The following is a 21,941-nucleotide window of genomic DNA, read 5'->3' as shown; positions in this document are numbered from 1 at the left end:
AGACCTCTGATAATTGAAAATTTAGTATTATACTGTCTTTCAAATTTCTCTGTCTGCAACATTGAATATCGAATATTTCTTTTTACCAATACAAAGGATATGTGTAAGATACCATCATTTATGATTTCAAGACAATTTCCACTTCATTCTTTCATCCGAAATAGCATATATGCCTTTGTGTGTCTTATTTTAAAATACACAAAGAATTATAGGCTGATCAATTTTTTATACGAATTTTAAATATGAATTAGGATGTGTCAGTACAAGTTTTCATAATCATGATAATGTCAGCCTGGAAAGATTAAGGTGTTATGATAGCCTTCCCCAGGGGCCGTAACTTTTAAGTATGTTTAATAACTGTCCACAAATAACACCATTTAAACTTTTAAAAGTTGCAAGTTTCTTCACAAAATAAAACACGATAAAAAACTGTAAGGGAATTAGACATTATGACTTTTCTTTTAAATTTATATCAGCTTTACTATTTCTCGCCTTGACTTACCCCAGACAAGGGGATATTTTTGTGCGGGATTACATTAGTGCGAACTTTTAAACTGAGTGATTGCCAAGTCTGCTACCACATAATAAACCCCTCTATTGCTGACTTAAGACCACACTACAATAATTCCGGACACATTTTTGATTGTTGACGCAAGACTCTGTTCATGAAAGATAATCTTGGTCATAGTCCAGGGATATTTAACTTTCGGCATTGTTCTCCCATATAACCACATAAGTTCCCTATACAGTATATAGCATGTTGTCGTTTGATACACATGTATGTCGATTTGGTGGAATGTTAATTATAATGTGTGGACTGTATTCCTAATGGCTCTAGTGATGTAAGTTTATGGCTATAACAGTACTTACTAACTTACAACTCTCTGTAGAGAAGTTTTTTCTATATCACTTAAACTTTGTACATGTAAGTTTGACAGTTTTCCCTACTTTGTCATGAACAGTATTAGCATATGACCTTATGATTTTTGGTATAATGAATTTTAATTAACATCTTGCAAACTTATCAGCATCATGTAAAGTTGTATTCAAATATCTTTATGACTAATATTTTTTAATGCACATTTTCTAGATTTTAATTTCAACAAAATTATATCTCTTTTTTTGTATTATTCAATTAAGATTGTATACAATGAATTAAAATTGATTCTTATAGTTGCTATAATCATTTAATATTATTTATATTTGATTTTTTCAAGAAATGATCAGTTTTATGTGAATTTATTAAATGATCTAAACTAATTTATTTACAACCATTGTTTTTACTAGGTGCAGTATCTGGAAAAAGCAGAAGAGATAGCGTCTCAAAAGATCTCAGATCTCGAGATGCAAAACCAATTACTGGAGCAGAGACTTCAGCTGAAGGAGGAACTCGAGACAGACATCATGCTCGTCGAGACGCTCAAGGAACAGATCAAAGATCTCAAGGCCGAAAATAAGGATCTCAGCGCCAAAGTGGCAGACCTCGAGGAGAATGAGGAAATTCTTAAAATCAACTGGATGAAAGTAGCAGAGAATGACGCGGAGAGAATTCAAAGTTTGGAAGAAAAGGTGAATAATCTAGAGTCACTGAATGTGGATCTCAGAAAGAGGCTGCGGGAACAGAGAGAAAAATCGGATCCTCCCAATACCCCGTCCTTGGCTTCCGAATTGTCGGAGAGTGATACATCTCTTGATAGGAACTCGATGGTGTCTCTGAAAGAAGAAATCAGGAAGCTTAAGGAGGAACTTCATGAAACGGAAGAGAAAAAGAATGGCCAGATCGAGAAGTTGCAGGATAGAATTGCCACTCTAAGAGAGAATGAAATCAAACTGAGTGAAACTTTGGCTGAAATGGAGCAAATAGAGAGAGAGCTAAAAAGTAAAGTCACAATGTATGAACAGTTTTCTTCATATGACAAAATACAACAGTATGAGGGGAAGATTCAGGAAATGCATCGATCACGTGAAGACCTGCTGGACAGAATGGACTCCATGGAAGAGCATGAAGGTGATCTGAAAAAGAGGCTGATAGAAATGGAAGAAAAGCATGCGTGGAAAGTGGAACAATACGAGCGGAAAATGGAGCTCATGGAGAAAGAAATAGCTCAGTATATTCAGCAGGAGGAGGAGCTGACCAACAGGATAATGGAAATAGAGAAACACGAAGATGAAGTGATGGAAAAAGCAAACAAGTACGAAGAGGAAATCAAACTTTTAGAACAACAGTTAGAGGAAGCAAACAAATACGAAGAGGATGTGAAACTTCTAGAACAACAGTTGGAGGAGTCAGAGAGTGCAAGAGAAGATTTAGAACACAAGGGCGACAAACTTTTAGAGGAGCTGGAGGAACTGCGTAAAGAAAACCAAGAACTTCACGATAATTTGGAGAGTGTGAACGAGGAGTTGGAACAAATTCGGGTTGAAAACAACGATCTGAACGAAAGATTGATCGAGTTGGATTCTTATGAACAAGAGTGTGAGGAGAAGGTGACAGCAGTGGAAAACAAATCTAGTCTGCTGGAAGACGCCAACTGTCGACTGATGGATCGTGTGACCGAACTTGAAGGTTTGGAAATGGATCTACGCAGCAAGCTAGTGAGTTCTTCTGTGAATGTAAAATCTAAATTGGACAGTTGTTCTTGTGAGGAGAAGAGTACAGATACCGATGACTTAAATGCACCGACTGGGAGAAAACTGACTGGAATGTTTGAACGTCTGCAGGATTTGGAGTCAGAAAACCAGACCTTTGCCGATCAGCTCTGTTCATTGCAAGGAGCAGATTCTTTGAATAAGAAACTGAATGAAAAAGTGAAACTGCTGGAAGACTCTGAAGAAAAACTGATGGAGCGCGTTATAGAGCTGGAAGATCGTGAGGATATCTTGACGAAAGAAAATCAGAAACTGCGTAACTCGATTATGCTCACGGAGGTACCTGATATTGTGAAGGAAGTGACGGAACTCCGAGAAACCATCGAAATGTTGAAAGAGAACTTAGAATCATTGAGGTGTGAAAACGAGGAGTACCAAGAAAAGATTGCGGTGGCCGAAGAAACAATTCAGAATTTACAGAGTGAACTTAGCATTCAGAAGTCCACACTGGAAAACTCAGAAACAAGGGTAGCTGAGTTGCAAAATTCTTTAACAGAAACTGAAAGCGATCTTTCAAAGGAAAAACAATGTGTTCAAATTTTACAGGATTCCGAAAAGAATTTATCAGTGAAATTAAAAACAGAGAAATCTCATGCTGAAAAGTTGGAGTGTGATTTATCAAAAACAAGGAATGAAATGAAGAGAATGCAAATGGAATATGAATCAAAATTGTCCGAACTTAACGACACTCTTTCTAGTCATGTTTGTACTGTCTCAGAATTAGAAACATCATTGTCTCATCTCAAATACAACGAAGAGGAACATTCCAAAAAAATTTCAGAGCTCACAGAGGAGAATAACGCATTGATTAAATTAGTTAAAATGAAAAAAGATCATGTGAATAGTGATTGTGAAAGTGATTGTGAAAATACTTTTGTTCAAGAGAGGAAACTTGCGATGAAATTTCATGAAAATGCCACCCCCATAAGTGCCCAATCTACTCCGATCAAACCTCAAACCAACCCTAGTGCCAAAGACGAATTAATTAGTGATATATCAAATATTGTTCATACTGGTGACGATACCCAATGTGCCAAATGTATCAAATTAAATCAAAAGTTAAGCGAACAATCCAAACGCGAATCAGCTCTTGTGGAAAATCTGGCAGCCTTAAGAAAGGAAATGCAAGACAGCAAAGAAAAACCCGGGAGAAATCTGTGTTCCAAATGTCAGGGTGTGACTTTAAGTAATTCGCCATCAATTTTGTCGGATGTGGACAGTTTTTTCGGACTGAATAAAACGGAGGAGTTCAACAGAAAAGTCAGGATGCTGGAAGATCAGTGTGACGAGAAAGTGTTACGTGCCCGGGAGAAAGCGCTGGGATGTCGCGTCAAGGAGCTAGAGGACGAGATGGAGGAGTTCCAGAGAATTCTACAGGACATCGTGCTCGACGTCCAGATCCGTTTCCATGATGACATACTCGAAGTTGGCACAGAGGTCCCTCGAACGTTTCAGCTTCCAACTGAGTTACCTGTAAGTTAAATATTGGGCTTAATTTATTTCAAATTTTCTATACTGTGATTTCATTAATATTCATGAGCATCAATTTTCGTGGATATAAAAAAAAAATCACAGTTTCAAGGATACGTAACCTATATTGGCCAATGGTCCCATCAATACAATATGTTATCATATAATAAACGTCAATGAAGGTTTAATTTTGAGGATTGGTATTCTACAAATATTGATGAAACAACAATATTTTTGATAAACATGTGATGCTAAAATTATTGGTTTTCATACTCATTCTCATAATATGAAGTGATGTTTTACATTTTGATCAAAAAACAAAAACAAGAACCCAGAAAGAGAAATATTAATTATTTTATGTATTTACCTGCATATACCTCACATTAAATTTACCGTATCTAGTTCGTTACTTTTGATAATTTGTTCAAATACTATGCAATAGTTAGTTAAAATTGATAATTTGTTCAAATATTATATAAATGTGGCATTTTCCCCATTTGAATCATGATAATCATATACATGTCAACCAATGTAGAGTGTGATATATTGCAGGTTGTTCTGAATCCAGCGCTTGGACAAGTTTTAGAAAATCTTGTTCATTGTGTTGACTGTCTCACAAAATCAAAGGAGAATCTCAGGTGAGTTACCATGACGATCAAACTTTTTGTCTTCTAAAAAGCTGCCAAGTTTGAGAAAATGGTGGTATTCTCATACCTTCCTTACATGTTATATGGTTTATAGATTAATTCAATGGATATCTGGAAATGAAGTCAACAGCTATTTGTTATTAGATATTTAGTTACGCCTTTTACTCCTTAAAAGTTGGAATTGATGTACCGGTAGGGGTGGGGAGATGAAATTGTTACATGGTCTGTCAATCAACAAAATTATTGCATTGAAGCATTAGTCAGGTTCCTAAGGCTGACTTAAGAATTTAGACAATTGTACCCAATTCTGCAGCTTGCTTAAGCTACTAGTGAAAACTAACTTTTGACTGTGTCCCTCAAAGACACTCAATTTCTGGCTGTCATATTTAAACTCCCTCCATTATACCCGGGAGTGAAAGCCTCGGCAAACATTTAATAGATCACATTGCTGAAATGGCCAAAATTTAAATTCCCTCTCTATGAATTTGTCAAAATGATGGGTGGAAAATAAGAGATATATGATACGTGATGAGTGTTTGCATAAAGGACTTGTGTTGTAGACCTTATGTGTATAATCATTTCTTCTCATTGTTTGAGCAAACACTCGTAAGGAATTTATCAACTGGGGGAATGGAAGGATGTTTGATATATACTACCGAGTCACACTGACTGTCAAATGGCAAGATCGGTCATGTTTGTTTTCATTCATTTTTTTTTTTTCTGTGAAAAATAAAGGAGGACCTGTGTTAAAAGTAGGTCAATTGGACCGTGAACACCTGTAGCTGAGGTGTGAATTTGTCATTGATTACTGATTAATCTCGGATGTGTAATCAATATTATTTGACAGGTGAGTGATTGGGAAGGATTTCTACCTGGTTGTGTGGGTCTTCTGTTAGACAGAGTTACACAATGGGTATCTGTCTGATATATGAAGGATTTCTGGATGGGTCATTAAATTAGTAATTTGTGTGTGATTTATAAGAGGGTTAATAATCAGAATTGATGTTATGTCAATACAATGTAGTAGTATTACTTGTGTCAACTTTTGAAATTTATTTCCTTTCATGTTGCTTCAAAGTCATGTTTAATAGGAAAAACAAATTCATGCAAAAGCTAAGGATATTGTTTTATATAGATGACAATATGCAACTATACAATCTGCATAGGTGAAATGTATACTTTCTCCTATTTACCATGCACTATTGAAAATCAAATCTGAAAAAAATATCTTGGTTTAAACTTAATTTAAAAACAGAAGCACGTCATATAGATGTAGGTACCAGGTATATCCAATAGTATAAATTGAAGAAAATGCACTGATTTTCAACCTGTGAATTTTTAAAAATTTGATCTGTTGAAAATAATTTATCGGACAGTGATCAATTTAAGGCACATGATTAGTTGCATAGTATATGTACCATCTTTTATAGTTCAGTCTTCTAATATTACCACATTTTGAGACGACCCCTTGTGTTTGGCTAGGTGTTTTGATCCAGGTATTTAGGACCCCCCAACGCCTCTAAAGCACACAATCAGCATTGCATCAAAGATCACATCTCTCTTTATTGATCTGTTTAGTACAAGTTTCCTGGCCGGAGTTCTCTTTTGTCCAGAATTATGCCCACAAGCTAATGTTTTATTCATTCCATTAAATGACTACCTTACATAGTACTTGTAGGGAAATTATAGTATTTTACACAGAAATGTAATACTGGCTTTATCAATTAAAAAAACACCAAAATCTTTCAGTATGTTAAGAATTTCAATCAAAATTTAAATTTCTATGAAAAATTTATTAAATCATAAATCAAATTTTTATTGCAGCTGATAAGTTTTGATTACGGTATATTCGATGTGTATTTTATAGACAGATGGCCTAGCTTGTGAATTCTTTGAATCGACATTACTTATTCATGAACAGAGATGCTATTTCTATGGAAACTGCATGAACAAGAGCATATTCAATTGACTTGTTCTCTTATCATCTTTCACCATTTTTGGCATTTTTTGAACTAACGTCCAGGGCTTTCATTGGTGCATGATAAAATGGAAATTATTAATGAAACTGCGGCTGAGAACATTCCAATACAGAATGTGTGATATCTACCGTGGTCATTTTGATTAATTAAGAAGGAGGTGGCCGGGGCAAACTTATGCATAGTGTAAAAGATACTGTTATTTTCCCAATCATCTATATACATCTGAAGATTCGTCCATTTAAAACGGTAAATCCGAGCCTGTTTCTGTTGTTCGTGAATTTTAATCCTATTGAGATCCTGGCAGACATGCTGTATATACATGTATACCTACAGTGCAAGGATTTATAGCCATTGTTTTGACGAGAAGGGCATTTGTTTAAAATTCTCTTCTCTCGATGTTTGAAGAGATTGGACTAAGAGAGCTCTATAGCCATTGCTTGCAATTGGATAATACCGTTGTACTAGTTGTGAAGATCATGGATATGGTCAATTCTTTATTCTAGATTCAGAATCCATTATCCACTGGATTAATTCTTTGAGATAACTTTCATTGTCTCTTGATCTTTTGTAAGTCGATGATAATTTTACCATGGATTAACAAGTGATTTAAAATTTCTTTATTCACAGGAGCAAAGGAGATGAAGGAAAATCAAAAATAGAGTTATTGGAGCAGAACGAACAGTCCCTGAAACAGGAGATTCTGGATCTGAAAGAGAAACTGGCTAACAACAACAATGGCGATGATGAAATCCGCAACAATCCGACGGAGCTACTGACCAAGATAACAAAGCTGGAAGCCATGAACCGGGAACTGAACGACCGGCTGGAATCCGACCAGGTCGTCCAATCCAAGGGAGGGCTGGAGAGTCCGGAGGATGTGTTCCGACAGAGAATCTCCGAATTGGAGCGGCTGGAAAAACACCTCAAAACTCAGGTCAGTCTCAGTCTCTGTAATGGTGGTTGTGATGTAGAAAAAAATTTCAGTATTGATTTTCTATGTTTAATCATTAAAATCTGGTCTTTCTGTTTAAGGAAATACACTAGGTTTTAACCATAACTTTCAATATCTGATAAAAGACAGAGATATGTTTTCAATCAAGTGAGCTGTATCAGTATATGCATTTCATGCAGTCTTGATTGTACATGACTATATATGTAGATGCATTACAGTTTGGGTTCATTCAAGGATATAAAATAAAAGAAATCCTCATTTGTAACACTGAGATCCACTACATCTGAGTAAATTAAACTCTAACTCATCCTTGCCTCTCCCCCTCCTCATCTCAAAAGAAATTTTATTAGTAGGACTAGAATGGTAAAAGGGCTTTAGCCACAAACCATTATGATATGGCACATACAGAGATTAAGATATGATCATATTAGATAGATGTAAGCCATAAAATATGAAGTGTTAGAATGAAAATGATTCAGAATTAAACAATTTTAAACTTTGTTCATTTTAAAGAAAGGTGTACCGGTAGTTGGAAATAAATGAATTTATAATTGCTTGTTTAAAATGTTAGACTTGTAAATTTCAGGTGTCTGACTTGGAAAAAGATCGGGAAGAACTACATGAGATAGCACGGAAGGACAAGAACACTATCCACGAGCAGAACATCCGGATCCGCGAGCTTCAGTTATCCGAGAAGAACATGAAGCAGCAGCTCAACCAGCTGGAATCTTCAGAGCAAGGTCTCTTCAACAAGGTGGAAGACCTAGAAGAGCAGATCGCAAAGATGGAAGATCGGATATCAGAGCTAAAAATTCTGGAAATGAGGTTGAAAGAGTTGGTCAGGAAGTATAAGCTTGACGAGGAGGTGTGGTTGTCAAAATCGGCAAACTTGAACGAGACTTTGTCGGAGTTATCAATGTCTGAGGCTCAATTGAGGCAACAGTTAGAGAACTTGGAGAAAGAGAAACTGAACTTGTCAGAGAAATCAGAGTACCTGGAAGAGAGGTTGAAAGAAGTGGAGAAGGCAGAGTCTAGTTTGTTGCAGAGGACAAAAGATCAAGAAAACAAGGAGATCAGTTTAAGTAAGAGACTTTCAGAAATGCAGACCATGGGATCCAATGCAGAGAAGCAACTCGCAGATTTACACAACGCAAATATCGAACTCTCGCAGCAAATGAATCATGTGATGCAAGAAAACGCAGCTCTATCCCATCATCTAGCGCAACTTCAAAATCAACTGGCTGTTCTGGATCAGCAAAATGTTTCACTTCATACAGACTTGGAGAGGCTTAACAAAGAACATGTTTCACTTCAGTTGTCAGGAAAATCAACAGACAAGGAGCTAGAGAAGAGCAAGATTGGTGAGGTCGAGATGGAAGGGAAACTGCGGCAGATGGAGGAATCGGAGGAACTGCTTAAAGAAAAGATTGGAAATTTACAGCGCAGCGAGAATCGCCTCAAGTACCGCATTCAGCAACTAGAGTCAGGATCAACAGTAAGTTAATGATAATTATGTTTTTTCCCAAGAATGATTATTTTGGTCTGCTGAATGAAAAAAAATTTTAAGTCCCATTTAGTCAAATAAAAACAATTAAGGTTTAACAACATTTGTGTTTGAATCAAAAAACAAGTTCCTATATATAACTTATACACTGGTTTTGCAGGTAACAGAATTGAGTCCTTCACAACGAGAAAAACTACCTCGCAAATTAGAAGATTGTCAAAAAAGAATTGTGGTCCTTCAGAATCAAAATGAACAACTTGGCAATAGATTGCGAGAGTACCAGAATCCGGAATCTGGATTCATAAAACTTCCGGACGCAGAGCTCCGTCGTCTACAGGCGAGGGATGCTCTTCTGGAACAGAGCGAGACAGAGGTTCGCGAAATCGGCAAACTCAACGCTCATCTTCAGGATACCATTGAGGAGTTGAGGGAAGGAAAGGTATGATCGTCTTGTCTGTATAAACATGAACTTTGAACTTAATGGGATTGTAGTTCATAATGGGGTGAGTCAGTTAAAAGATTTGAATGTTCAGAAGTTTCTTTGTCATTGAATGGTTTTTACCAGGGTTTTTTTCAAGGACCTATGAAATTATCATTGATTAATTATAATATACATAAAAATATGTCCATATCATAGGGTCTTTGACTGTAAGACTCTATGTACTGTAACAGTAATAATGGTAACACAAACTTGACATCTATACAGTATCACAACATACCACTGGGTAGTACATAATTATATAATAAGTTTATAATGAAAATTGCCTTTGCTACCGGAGACATGTTTATGCATGCATATGAGCCAATATCATTAGATGCAGTGCTAACTGAAATCTTTTCTTGAACCACAAAATGATATTTCAAGATTACTAAAGTTTATATTCAGCTTCATGACTGTGTTGTAACAGTCATATTTTGTAAAATGTTGATGATTTATATGAAGTTATCAGCTTGAAGTGATAGTGAGTATATTACAGATTCTGAAATGAGTGTGGGGGTGTAACAGAGGGTGTTGCATTGATATACTGTATACAGGGTTATTTTTGCCTCGTGTTATTTTCGTCCTTCTTCACTTGCAAACGGTTTCGCCCCGTTTGAATTCGCCCACATGTAGATTTGTTTAAAGAGGGATAATTTAAGACTTAAATTCCCAGTCCCAGTCTTAAATTCGCTCAATGACAACAAGGGTGAAAGGGGCCTAAATAAAATGGGGGCGAATATTTCCCTATATATACAGTAACTATAATTCTTTATTGATTTTTGCTTAATATTTTTCTTTACCGGTATCTTTGTCTCAACCGGTGACTATTTGTGGATGCTATGGAATCAATAGTTTGCATAAGTTTTGATGCTATCGAAAAGATTTCTCTATAGCTATTATCAGTGACTTTAATCATATTTTGTCTCAGGATGTTTGTGGCCATGAGAGTGAGATAGAGGCGCTAAGGAACAGACTTGATGCAAGCAACAGAACCATTTTGGTGAGTGAACCGAATTTACTGTTCTTTATCAAAATCGTTTATTTTGGTTGTGAGCCATATTTGGTCATTTATACTGTAAAGCAACTGTTGTTCATGATGAATTTATTTTTGCAATTTACCAGAGATAAACTGGTTGGTGGTGACTAGTTTTTGTGATCATGCCTTATCTAAACTCCAGGTGTTATTCAACTTATATGACAAGGACTATATGTTTGTGATGAGAAATATTTGTGGCGCCGAGGCTATCGCAAATGTTGCAAAAATTTCTCACAGGCAAAATTAATAAAAGTTGGTTTGCTGTAAATGATTTTGTCAAAACTGAGATGAATAATTTTAACATGCAAACAAATGTAATTTCGGTGGTTAGGGTTGAAAATGATATCTTTAGATAATAATGTTTATAATAAGAATATAATTGGGATTTGTTATGCTTATGTTCTCAGTCAAATTTTGCTTACCTCTCTCTGTTTACATAGATGGGTTTTATATGATATTAATTCCATTGACTTCTTCTATTTACAGGTGCTGAAAAATCTTATAGAGGAGGGGCAGAAACCTCTGGGGCATGACACTAATGGAGGTAATATATATGAAGGCTAACTTACATAGTTATTGGCTGTTATGAAAAAAAACATTCGCCGGAGGTTATGTTTTATTTTTAGTCTTTGTTTGGTCTTTTAGAGTTTCTTTTATTTATTTATCTAAGATTCAGATCATTCTTTAGATTCCAGATTTTTGCTATTTACAATATCTAATATGATTAAAGTTTAAAATAAACTAATAAGTAGCTATTATTTAACCTCAATAAATGCATCGGGTCTAAATCCTTTGTCAAAAAATTAATGATAAATGTATTGTTTCAAATTTTTTTTCAGAAATATTTGCAGACCATATCTTGCCCTCTCACATGGGAAGAGAGGGTAAAGGTCACCTGGCAGAGAGAAGGGTCAAAAGCCAAAGGTCAAGTCAGTCCAATTTGATTGGACGCCCTGTACGGGAGCCGGCTAATGATGCCGGTGTTCTGAATGAGAAAATGATTTCTAAGGTACTTACATGTTTTAACGGAACCATTAATCAAATCAACCGAGTTATTAATTACTAATTTGGCTTTATAAAAATAGTTATATGTTAATGTTTAGTGACTCCCAACCATTACATGCACTTTCAAACCTCATTTATAGTGATCTTTATTTCCTTTCCCAGCAATCACAATCTTCTCTTTCACTTTAGTCATCCATTTCTTGTTTGAAATTTTTCATTTTATTGTTTGCTGAGCAAAAGTAACCTAAACTTTATATTGATTTACCGGTACATTGTTTTTTTTGACTGGATTTTGCATGCTTCATTACTTGTTTGTTGCATGAGGACATACCATATATCCATGAGTTATCTTTGCCATAATCTATTTTAAACTTGATTTTTACGAAGCTTTCTCTACATAAAAGGAACAAAAAAATGTATACCCTGTTAATTTTGGGTATATTTTGCTTTTAGACTCTTCTTAATTAAAAAAAAAAATAAATAAGCAAATACAATACACATGTATTTACATACTGGTTGCATCTAGTTTTTGCAAATTTTATTATCATGGCACATATATATTAACATGGATATATGGTATATCTTTTTGTAATTTTTCTTATTTTGCCTTTCACTCTGATAACAAGGCTCCTCTACTAAACAATAACCTTTATTAAGGTGGAGAGAAGCGAGGCGGAATTACTGGTCACTAGTACTGGTCATGTGGTTATGGACCTATATAAGGTACTCTCACTGGTCAAGGGATTGTACTAGTTTTATCGGGTAAAATGACGTATTTATACAAGCATTGCATCTAGAAGTAATTCATTTGATATTAAAAAAATACCTCAATATCAAATGTGATTCAGAAGTACATGTGTAAAGGCATGCAACTATTCTGGGGTTTTCATTGGATATGGGGATTTTAGTGGGTTTTTTTGAATATAGAAATATTCAGAAAATATTTACATGTCACATTGATTGAAAAACTTGGCAGATAAAATAAAGATAAAACACACCCACAGTGTAATGCAAACTTATCATAAGTAATAATAATCAATTATGAAGTATTTACCATGTACCTACATGCAAATTCTCTTCTTTTGATTCGTGTGATATGTATAATGCCAGCATTTTCTGTCACACCTTGCATGTTCATTTCTTCATAAATTAAGCATGTTCATTAAACTCTGTTAATTAATCCCCTCCCCCCAGAAGGAGACTAGCCACGCCCACCTCCACCTCACCACAGAGGGCAGATTCGTCCGATTGGATGGTTCCCAGGTACCGCTAAATATACTGGTTCATGGCACTTTGTTCAAAATTTGTAGTTAGTTTGCAGGGGTTCAACGGCCATTAGCAATTGGCTTCAAGTTATCTTTCCTAGGTTTTGTTTTATGACTAGTATAATATAAAGCTTGCTGGTTTAATGGTTTCTGAGCATGTATTACTCCTAGACAAGCAATTGCTATGTAGGGCATATTGGCCTACGTAGAAAAAGAGTTTATATGCGGTAAACTTTTAAAACTATAAAGGCATTGGAATATGAAAAGCGAGTTCCTTTTCTATGTACAAATACATACAAATATACATGGCAAACCTTTCCCTCAATCAAACCTCATCATGCACATTTATTTGCTATAACCGTACATATTTTTTTTTTTATATGGATTTTTGCATTTGCATCATTTGCTGGGGATTTCTTACCTTGTTTAAGTTTTTCTGTAATTATGTTGTTTTATACATGAAAATATGCAATATTTGAAAAAATGATAATGTGATCTACAACCTAATTTTTTTTTACGGCCCAGTTAATCAATTTGTCAGTTTTAAAACTGAGACTTAATCAAGCTATGTTAATTGATTTGAATAGTTATCCAAAGTATGATTACTTCATTTTCTCTCAGTTGCATTCTACAATGTTCGAGCTCTTTCAAAATTAATGCTTCCTGTTTCCCGACCCTATCCTAATGTCTATAGCTGGTATCACAGATGTTAGTTTAAACTGTATTGCATGCGTAATGTAGTAATTCAGAACTAGAGTATAAAATGGTGAAGAGATCGATCCTGCTTCAGAAAAAAAGTAGATGCTTACATGAAAAAATTAATTGAATTTTGTTTCAGATGCAGAAGAAATATATATTGTTTCCTGCGAAATTTTGGATACTGATTTTATATGCCTTTTATATCAGCCAAATTGAAAATGATCCAATATGTCAAGTTTAATCAAATTAATAATCTGGAAGCCTGCAAACAGGAATTTTAGAATTTTGTATGACTATGTACAAATCAAATCATTACACGATAAATTTTGTTACTTGACTGTACTTTTAAATCGTTAATTTGCAGGTTGCTATGAATGCCAATATGTGCTGTACAGTATGTACAGTGCAGTATTTCTGATCTATTTGTTCATTGCTTTGTAGGATATGTAAATCAAGGCAGAGTTTTTAGACAGATGAAAGAAGTAATGCAATTAAAAATATTTATTTGTTTTGCAGGAAGTACAGGGTTTACACGAAAAAAATCCCTACAGCTCGATGGCTCAGGAAGATCGTCAGCGAAGGGTCAACGAGTTCATCAGCTGTCTCGAAAGAGACGAGCTGCTCTCCCCACGGGAAGAAGCTCACTGGAGGCAGGTGGAGTCGCGAGTTCCCCACCCCCCAGAGTCCGAGCGATGGATCCACGTGGGTAAAGCCAAGAGCTTACATTCCAGTGTACCTAATCGGTCCCACCCAAGTAGCAACGAAGAGCTAGTGCTCGGTGCGTAAAACTGCTTTTGGCATCAAGGTTCAAAAGTTTCAGTGGTCCAAAATTTCTTTTTGTATGTGTGCCTTATTGGCCCAAGTTCATTTTCATTCATTAAATTTCATTTTAAGTTTGTGTAAAATTCTTTATTCTTAGAAATTTTAAAAATTATAGATTTGAAAATTGTTGTCAATTTCTTCATGTTTCACTGCAGGTTTGACGCTCCCTTCAGAATCGGAGAGTCAACAATTTACCCAGAATGACACAGATTCCAGCGGGAACAGCCCCGCAACAAAAAGAAGAAAATTTCGTCCAGTGAATGGAACAGAGCCCCTAATGACCCCATCCTCAACTCATGGTGCAATAAATTTCGACGCCCCCTACTACCTGCCGTATGTCAATCATGGCCGCGGGGGCAGAGAGGAGGAGGAGCCAGACGTGCAGTATATGACGGAGGAATACAAGATGATGTCTCCACCAATCAGGACGGAGGAGACCACCGGAAGTCTCCCGGACAGCGGCCATGGAACCACCTCTGTGGCTTCCACTGGAAGATCTCAAATGTCACTCAAAGAGAAGATAGCCGAGATCGGGAAGTCGCTGCAGGTGTGTAAACTTTAGCTTTTTGAACTCTTTGTTTGACTTGTTGTAAATGAGTACAGATTTGGACACTGATTTTTGAAATCAAATTGTTATTTCCCAACTCTGTGGGCGTGTGCATATGGTAGTGAGCCTAGTGTGTTACATGTAGTGAACAAAAAGCTTGTGGGCAAGATTGAAAGAAACCTTGGTGTTTAGAACCCTGTACCATGCATACTTTTTAATCATCTTAATGGGTCAAACCCAGTACCTTCATTAATTGACTCAAATTCCATGTCGAATATTAAATTCAAAACTCATTCCAAGAACCATTCCTGTCACGAGGGCTTGTTTCACTTAATGATGTTCTTTATTTAAAACAAAAAAATCAAATGTATAACTTCTGAAATGAAAACCAGATGTTCATTATCTAACAGTATTAATTTTGGTTTTTTATTAGAAGCGCCCTCTGTCTTCTGTTAGTGACCTGTCTGACGACGATGAAGATTCTGTGCACGTCTGGAAATCCAAGGTAAATCGGAAAATTAGATCATGCTGTTGATTCCTGATTAAATGCTGGGAATTAATATCCGCACAAAATAATAAGAAGCACATCTTACAAATTTCAAAATCTCGCTTTTATTTTTCGGACATATGAAAACTCCAAAAAATTATGATAAAAATTTGGCATTCCCAACTTTATGTTCCCTTGATTTGATGGAAAACGGTTGAATCCTGGAATTAAGTACTTAATGCGTAAAATAAGGAATTTTCAGTACTTAGAATTGAAGCTAGAGCTTCATTATTCAGTAAAAGACGTCAACATTTGAATTTAAAAATAGTTTAATGAATTGGACACAAAAGGCCTGTTTAGTAATGTGGCTGCGCAGAATTTTGCAATAACACAATTTATGAGTTGTCTCGGCTCTATTGAGGGCCCTTTCTAATGAACAGGCCTTGTGTTAGATGCCAAAATATTTTTCAGCAACAAAATTACCCTATTCTGATCGCTTCAGGGACAAAAAGTTGAAGTTTGTAGACGTGATTTTATTTATTAATAAGAGTAATTAATATGATGCTCATCAAAGGGGAAATAAAAATGCAAACTTTTAAAATCGTGATTTTTTTATGAATTTGCTAGGCAAGTGATTCCTCTCGAAGATTAGAAGATGCAGAGAAGGAATCTAGATATCTCAAAGGAGAGGTAATTTAGGCCGCCATCTAATTCACGTATCTTCCTCTCTAACTATTAAACTCACTGTTCTTTACCATTGTTATCAACATAAGATAAAATGTAAAATTTAGCACACAGATTTTTTTTTCTGTTGGTCCTTAGTAAAAGTTTAATGAATTTATGATTTGTAATTTAAGCTAATTTTCAAATATATTTGTTGTTAGCTTATAAATAAATCAATTTGAGGCACAGTGGTACATTTATAAATAAAATTACAAAATGATTTCACCTTTGATGAAGAATTTTCTTTGATAATTTGATTCTCTGTAACAGATTAAAATTTTCAAGAAGCTTATATGTCATAAATTTTAAGTTTCAATGATGAAGTTTTACTTTGACTTAATGAATTTGTGTCGCCCCAATGCAGCTTCCTCCATTTCGAAAACGACGGATGAAGGTACAAAAAAAAATGTTGTCATTTCACAGCTGTTCAAGGGCCTGACTTTAGTGCTCACCTGTATTTTGAAATGTACATTCAATGCCAACTTTCAAATTCACCTTTACAGAATGTGTTGATTTTTTTTTTTAATTTTGCATCAGTAATTTTTTTTCATCTATGATTTTATATTCAAAGAACAAAATTTATTTTGGGAGAATCAGTTAGCATCGTCATGAATTTCATTTTAAAAATTTTGCAGACAAGAATTTTAAGGAATCAAAGTGTGTTTGTTGTAATACATTTCATATGTGGAAAAACATGTAACAATATCATTTTAAAGCACTATTTACGTGTAATGCTGTAAACCCACTTTTATTTGCGGCAACTGTATTGCACCATTGACTTCCAATAAACTGGTTTGCAACAACTAAAGTGTGCGACCAAGCTTTATCCAGACCCAAGTTATTATAACAACCATACGACAAACACTGGTTCGCAGCGAGAAATATTCGCAATGACGAGGCTCTCTCTAGCCTCGTAAAAATTTCTCTCACGCGAATAAAAGATGGTTTACTGTATTATACTAATGCGTGTATAAGTAACAGTTTATTTATGAGTGCAATATGGTACAAATTGTGTGGGGTCAGATTTGTAATTTTTGATTTCTCTTGATGCAGATAAACAAACTAGAGAAGGAGTTAGAAGAGAAGATTAGATACATTGTAATTTTAGAGGACTTCATAGAAAAACTAAAGGCCCTGCTAGAGATGAAGGCAAGTCATTCCAGAGTTGTCCGCTCCTTATTATCCATGAATTCATTGTTAGATGTTAAGTTGTTTATCATGAAAAGCCAAAGAATTCAATATTCTTTGTAACTACCGGTATATAAAATTTGTTGATATTGAAAGTATTTTTGAAAAAGAAAAATCAGTTAAACAGATTTTTGTATTTTGTATAATTTGCTTTAAAGTTTGGAATGTGGTGGGGGTTTTTTTAGGGTTCAAAATCTGACAAAGAACTGGTTCAAACCCTGGAGGCAGAGTTGATTAAGACACTGGAGGAGCTACAGGATTCGGGCTGTCCCCCACAGGACTTGAACCAGGATCCAGTGGCACTCAGCTCAGAGCTGGCCAAAAAGGACCGCGAGTTAACAGCTAAGGTAATCTAAAACTATACCAGAAAAGATAGTGGTTGCAGGCAGAAAGTCCTGACAGTTTTTATTTCAGAATGGGAATGAATAAAACAAAATTTGTGTATTGAAATTTGTATTGAAAAAAGGAAGGATTATAAAGTGATTTTATTTTAAAAATCCTTTTAAGTGGGCATTTAAAGTATTTAAGATTTAACGAAAAGAATGTGCTGGATACGCCATGGGTCTTTTGTTATTCAACTGTGCTTACTCAGTACTGTATATTGACGATTGATAGAATTTTGTGAAATAATTATACATTTGGACTAAACTGAATTAAATGATTTGCTTAAGAGGTTAATAATCCTTTTGATCAAAGTTTAATTCAGTCAGATACATGTACCAACAGCTGTTAGGCAGGTCTTTTAGTTGTGCAGTTAATTTAGGCTGGAATGGTACCTTAATTAATCTGGTTGATGTCTCTGTTTAATTCAGACCAATGAAGTTGACGGCTTGATGCGTGAACTCCGTCAGTGGCAGGAGGAGTGTCGCCTGGTCGAGGACATGCGCACTAACGCGCTGGATGCCCTGCGATGTCTGGAGATGGAGGTCTCTGATCTGCAGACGACAGGAAAGGACCTCCACTCCTCCAAAGAGTCGTACAGCAAATTACAGCAACAGGTATGCCACAGTTTTTGAAGATTTCTTAATATTGAAAATAAGAAATTAATATCTACATGAAATAGTAATGATAGCCATTGACAGATAAAAAAATTTTTTTATCCTGATAATATTTACTATACGAAATTAAGGCGAAATATTGTGCTTGCAGGGTTTGTATCTATTTGATATTTAATTGATACACAAGTGGTGGTCGCACAGCAAGTTATAGTGATTTATATTTGGTGAAGTCTTGGTTGGATTCAGTTTTAAGTTATGGATATTTTTATTTGTCAATAAAATACCAATTTTTCTATTTAAAAAATCATTTAGTCAAATATTAGGTTATACGTTTATTATCGGTTGCATTTCTGAAGTTTTTTTGTTTTTTTTATTTTGTAAACTGAAATTTAAATTAATTTGAATTCCATTCAAAGAAGTAATGAATATGTGAGATTTTTTTTATAATGAGAATGCACTGAAAAATTTATATCAGAGAAGTTATACCAGATTTCAATTGGTAGGAGAGGTTCTGTAAACTTTAAAGATTAAGGTTTAGCACTTTAATCATTTTGTAAGATTCCATTGAATTTTATTCAGTCAAAATAAAGAATTTTTTTACTGCTACCAGTAACTTCAGGTTGACAATTTTCCCCCAACAATCAAGGTAACGCTGTGTAGAGTGTCTGCGTAAAATATTTTCTGTAATCTCAAAACAGTACAGAAAAGTTCAGCAGGAGCTGAGAAGCGTTGAGCTGTTGGAATCGGAGCGAGATGAACTTCAAGACCAGATTCACAGGCTCAAAAAAGAGGTCACAATCGCAGCTGCTTTACAGAGCGAAATAGATGTTTCCGAAAATAAACTAGATCACATGACCTCAATCCTTCAAAACAGGGTATTCCCACCTATATAGCTCACTCAGATTTAAAATATTTGTTAAAATATAAATACTTGTTTAAGTTTAAAGAATTTCAAAAATTAATATTTATCAAATGCAACCTTTTGGCCTCTCTCACAACAAATAAAGAACATTAAAGAGCTTCACAACGTCACAAGTACCTTAATACCCCTTTCTATCTTCCTTCTCACACAGACAGATAAAATCAAGTCTCTAATAGATGAGATATCCTCCTACAAATCTCGCATTGTTTCTCTGGAGTGCGAGAACTCGTACTTATACAAGACCCAAGCTGCTCGACCAGGCTCCAAAGCAAGGGTAACAATGATTGGTCAAGATGTTGTTATCACGTGTGATTGGTCAATATGTTTTTACTATGCACTGATTGGACAATTGAAAATATGTTGTTATTATGCTGTGATTGGTTAAGAGGTTGCCATCACAACGATTGGATGATGTTATTATGCACTGATTGGACAATTAATGATGTTAATATGCTTTGATTGGTCAAGAGGTTGCCATCACAAGGACTTGGCAAGATGTTGTTGATATGCACTGATGTTGTCATTTTGCCTTGAATGGAAAAGATTTCTTTGCACTTTGATTGGTCAAGATGCAATTGATTTTCAGCTGCATAATTTGTTTTTGATTTAGGCTTACACTGGATTATTTAACACATTGCATTTCAAATTGTGACCAACTACAGTAACACATTTAATTTTGGGTTACTGTTTATTTGTTTGGAAATTTAGATAATGTACATGTACATAATGTTAAAACTTCATTTAATGAACACTAGAAGCTCTTGTTTCATGATTCACTGTGTCAATTTTAGAGAGAGAGAGAGAGAGAGAGAGAGAGAGAGATGCATGTTCAATATGCCACTGCAAAATAAAATTATGTCAAATCTGTTTATAAGTACTTTCTTTAAAAAAAATTAGGTGTATTGCTACAAAAAATGTAATCACTAATTATATATGTACATGTATGTATTTTATATATTCTATTTTAGAATCAAGAACTGGAAGTCAAGAATGAGCAGATCATGGTAGCAATAGCCCCACTGAAGACCAAAATATCCAGACTGGTGCAGAAATGTAGGGACAAGGTGAGGTTTAGATGTCTCTCTCAGTATATTCAGTCAATTAAGAAATGCACTTGTTAAGTGTTAACACATGAACATTGCATTTTAATCAGTTTATGGAATTCGAAATTTGAGAAGAAGAAGGGGGGTGAAGCTGAGTATCATAAGTTGGTGAAATATGATTGTTACATGGGCCTTTAATTGTACTTAACAGGATGACTTACTGAGAAGACTGGGGGCTGAACTCAGGAAACTAAAAAAGGGGGGTGGGCCAGGACCGCTTCTGCAGGAACTGGCCATGATGGAACAAAGAATGTCCTCCGAGGAATACAACATGCCGGAGGCCGAGTTCTTACAGGTATAGTGAAAACAACAACAAATTCTGTCTGATTATATCCTGTGCAAAGTAAAGAATGGTTATAATAATTGTAAACTTAATAATTAAAGCTTTCTCAGTGTTATTAAGCAAGGAGGGGGTTATCAAAAACATGTATTTTGACCAGTGAAAATCGAATACATGTAAATTTAAATTTAAATTTAATACATAAATCAATGGGGATTGATATTAGGGCTGAAATTCTTTGAGATAATTTTTTTGAATAAATTAATGAATTTGTTGTGTACATGCTTATAGATTTTAAACATTTTTATGAAAAATTCCTTATTTTTTCACTAAATATAATTTTTCATACAGCAGCCCAATCATTCGAACCGACTGTCTGTGTCAATGATTGACCTTCAGAGGTCAAGGTCTAACTCCTCCGTCAGTGACAGCCAAGATCTCATCGCCCACAGTGACACGGAGATGGTGACGCCTGTGACGAGGCGATCAAACCAGCGTCCAGCGGAGCGGCGTCACAGACTGCCACCACCAACACGTTCATCCCACAACACACCCCACCTACCACAAATCCACAATGGGCAACCACCACTCAGCTACGCCCTGCCGTCAGAATCTCTTCCTGTGGGCTACATGCCGCCTGATCCATTGTTTATTGCCGTGTCCGACTACAATCCACAGAGTATTTTCTCTCGGAGTCAGCGTCCGGGGGAGGAGCTAGCGCTGAAGGAATGGCACAAAGTGAAGGTGATAGGTCAGTATCATGTAGGTCAAACTGTCACCGACAGTTAACTTAGTGATAGGTTATTATTGTGCAGGTTTAATTGTCACTGACAGCAAACTAAGTGATAGGTCAGTATCATGTAGGTCTAACTGTCACCAACAGCAAATATAGTGATAGGTTTACTATTGTGCAGGTCTTACTGTCACTGACAGCAAACTTTATGACAGGTCAGTATCATGATGGTCACTGACAGCAAACTTTATGATAGGTCAGTATCATGATGGTCCAATATCATCAACGGTAAATATAGTGATAGGTTTACTATTGTTGAGGTCTTACTATCATTGATAGCAAAGTTTATCAAAGATTAAAAATAGATATAATAGGTTTATTATTGTGTAGGTCTATCTGTCATAGACAGCAATGTTAATACATGTACCGGTATAGTGAAATACAACATGAA

General features: G+C 35.4%; 1 protein-coding gene across 10 annotated transcripts in view; it reads left to right on the top strand.

The window, feature by feature from the left end:
- LOC105335627 (uncharacterized) overlaps window positions 1-21,941 on the top strand; it is a 78,588-nt gene that overhangs the window by 51,588 nt on the left and 5,059 nt on the right. For 7 of the 10 annotated variants that reach the window (XM_066068342.1, XM_066068347.1, XM_066068339.1 and 4 more), the window contains 21 exons: window positions 1,288-4,122; window positions 4,672-4,757; window positions 7,373-7,679; window positions 8,284-9,192; window positions 9,362-9,640; window positions 10,611-10,682; window positions 11,205-11,262; window positions 11,558-11,727; window positions 14,204-14,465; window positions 14,665-15,056; window positions 15,490-15,561; window positions 16,171-16,233; window positions 16,631-16,660; window positions 17,320-17,415; window positions 17,640-17,801; window positions 18,267-18,452; window positions 19,151-19,327; window positions 19,526-19,648; window positions 20,343-20,438; window positions 20,629-20,772; window positions 21,109-21,508. In XM_066068342.1, the coding sequence (XP_065924414.1) occupies window positions 1,288-4,122; window positions 4,672-4,757; window positions 7,373-7,679; window positions 8,284-9,192; window positions 9,362-9,640; window positions 10,611-10,682; window positions 11,205-11,262; window positions 11,558-11,727; window positions 14,204-14,465; window positions 14,665-15,056; window positions 15,490-15,561; window positions 16,171-16,233; window positions 16,631-16,660; window positions 17,320-17,415; window positions 17,640-17,801; window positions 18,267-18,452; window positions 19,151-19,327; window positions 19,526-19,648; window positions 20,343-20,438; window positions 20,629-20,772; window positions 21,109-21,508 (6,919 nt within the window). The remainder of the gene's footprint in view (window positions 1-1,287; window positions 4,123-4,671; window positions 4,758-7,372; window positions 7,680-8,283; window positions 9,193-9,361; window positions 9,641-10,610; window positions 10,683-11,204; window positions 11,263-11,557; window positions 11,728-14,203; window positions 14,466-14,664; window positions 15,057-15,489; window positions 15,562-16,170; window positions 16,234-16,630; window positions 16,661-17,319; window positions 17,416-17,639; window positions 17,802-18,266; window positions 18,453-19,150; window positions 19,328-19,525; window positions 19,649-20,342; window positions 20,439-20,628; window positions 20,773-21,108; window positions 21,509-21,941) is intronic. The other 3 variants (XM_066068340.1, XM_066068341.1, XM_066068343.1) reach the window with 3 other exon arrangements.

This window comes from Magallana gigas, chromosome 8 (assembly GCF_963853765.1).
Source record: "Magallana gigas chromosome 8, xbMagGiga1.1, whole genome shotgun sequence".
Lineage (NCBI taxonomy): Eukaryota > Metazoa > Mollusca > Bivalvia > Ostreida > Ostreidae > Magallana > Magallana gigas.
Note: the sequence above shows the minus strand (reverse complement) of the source record. Positions and strands in the feature narration are given on the sequence as shown.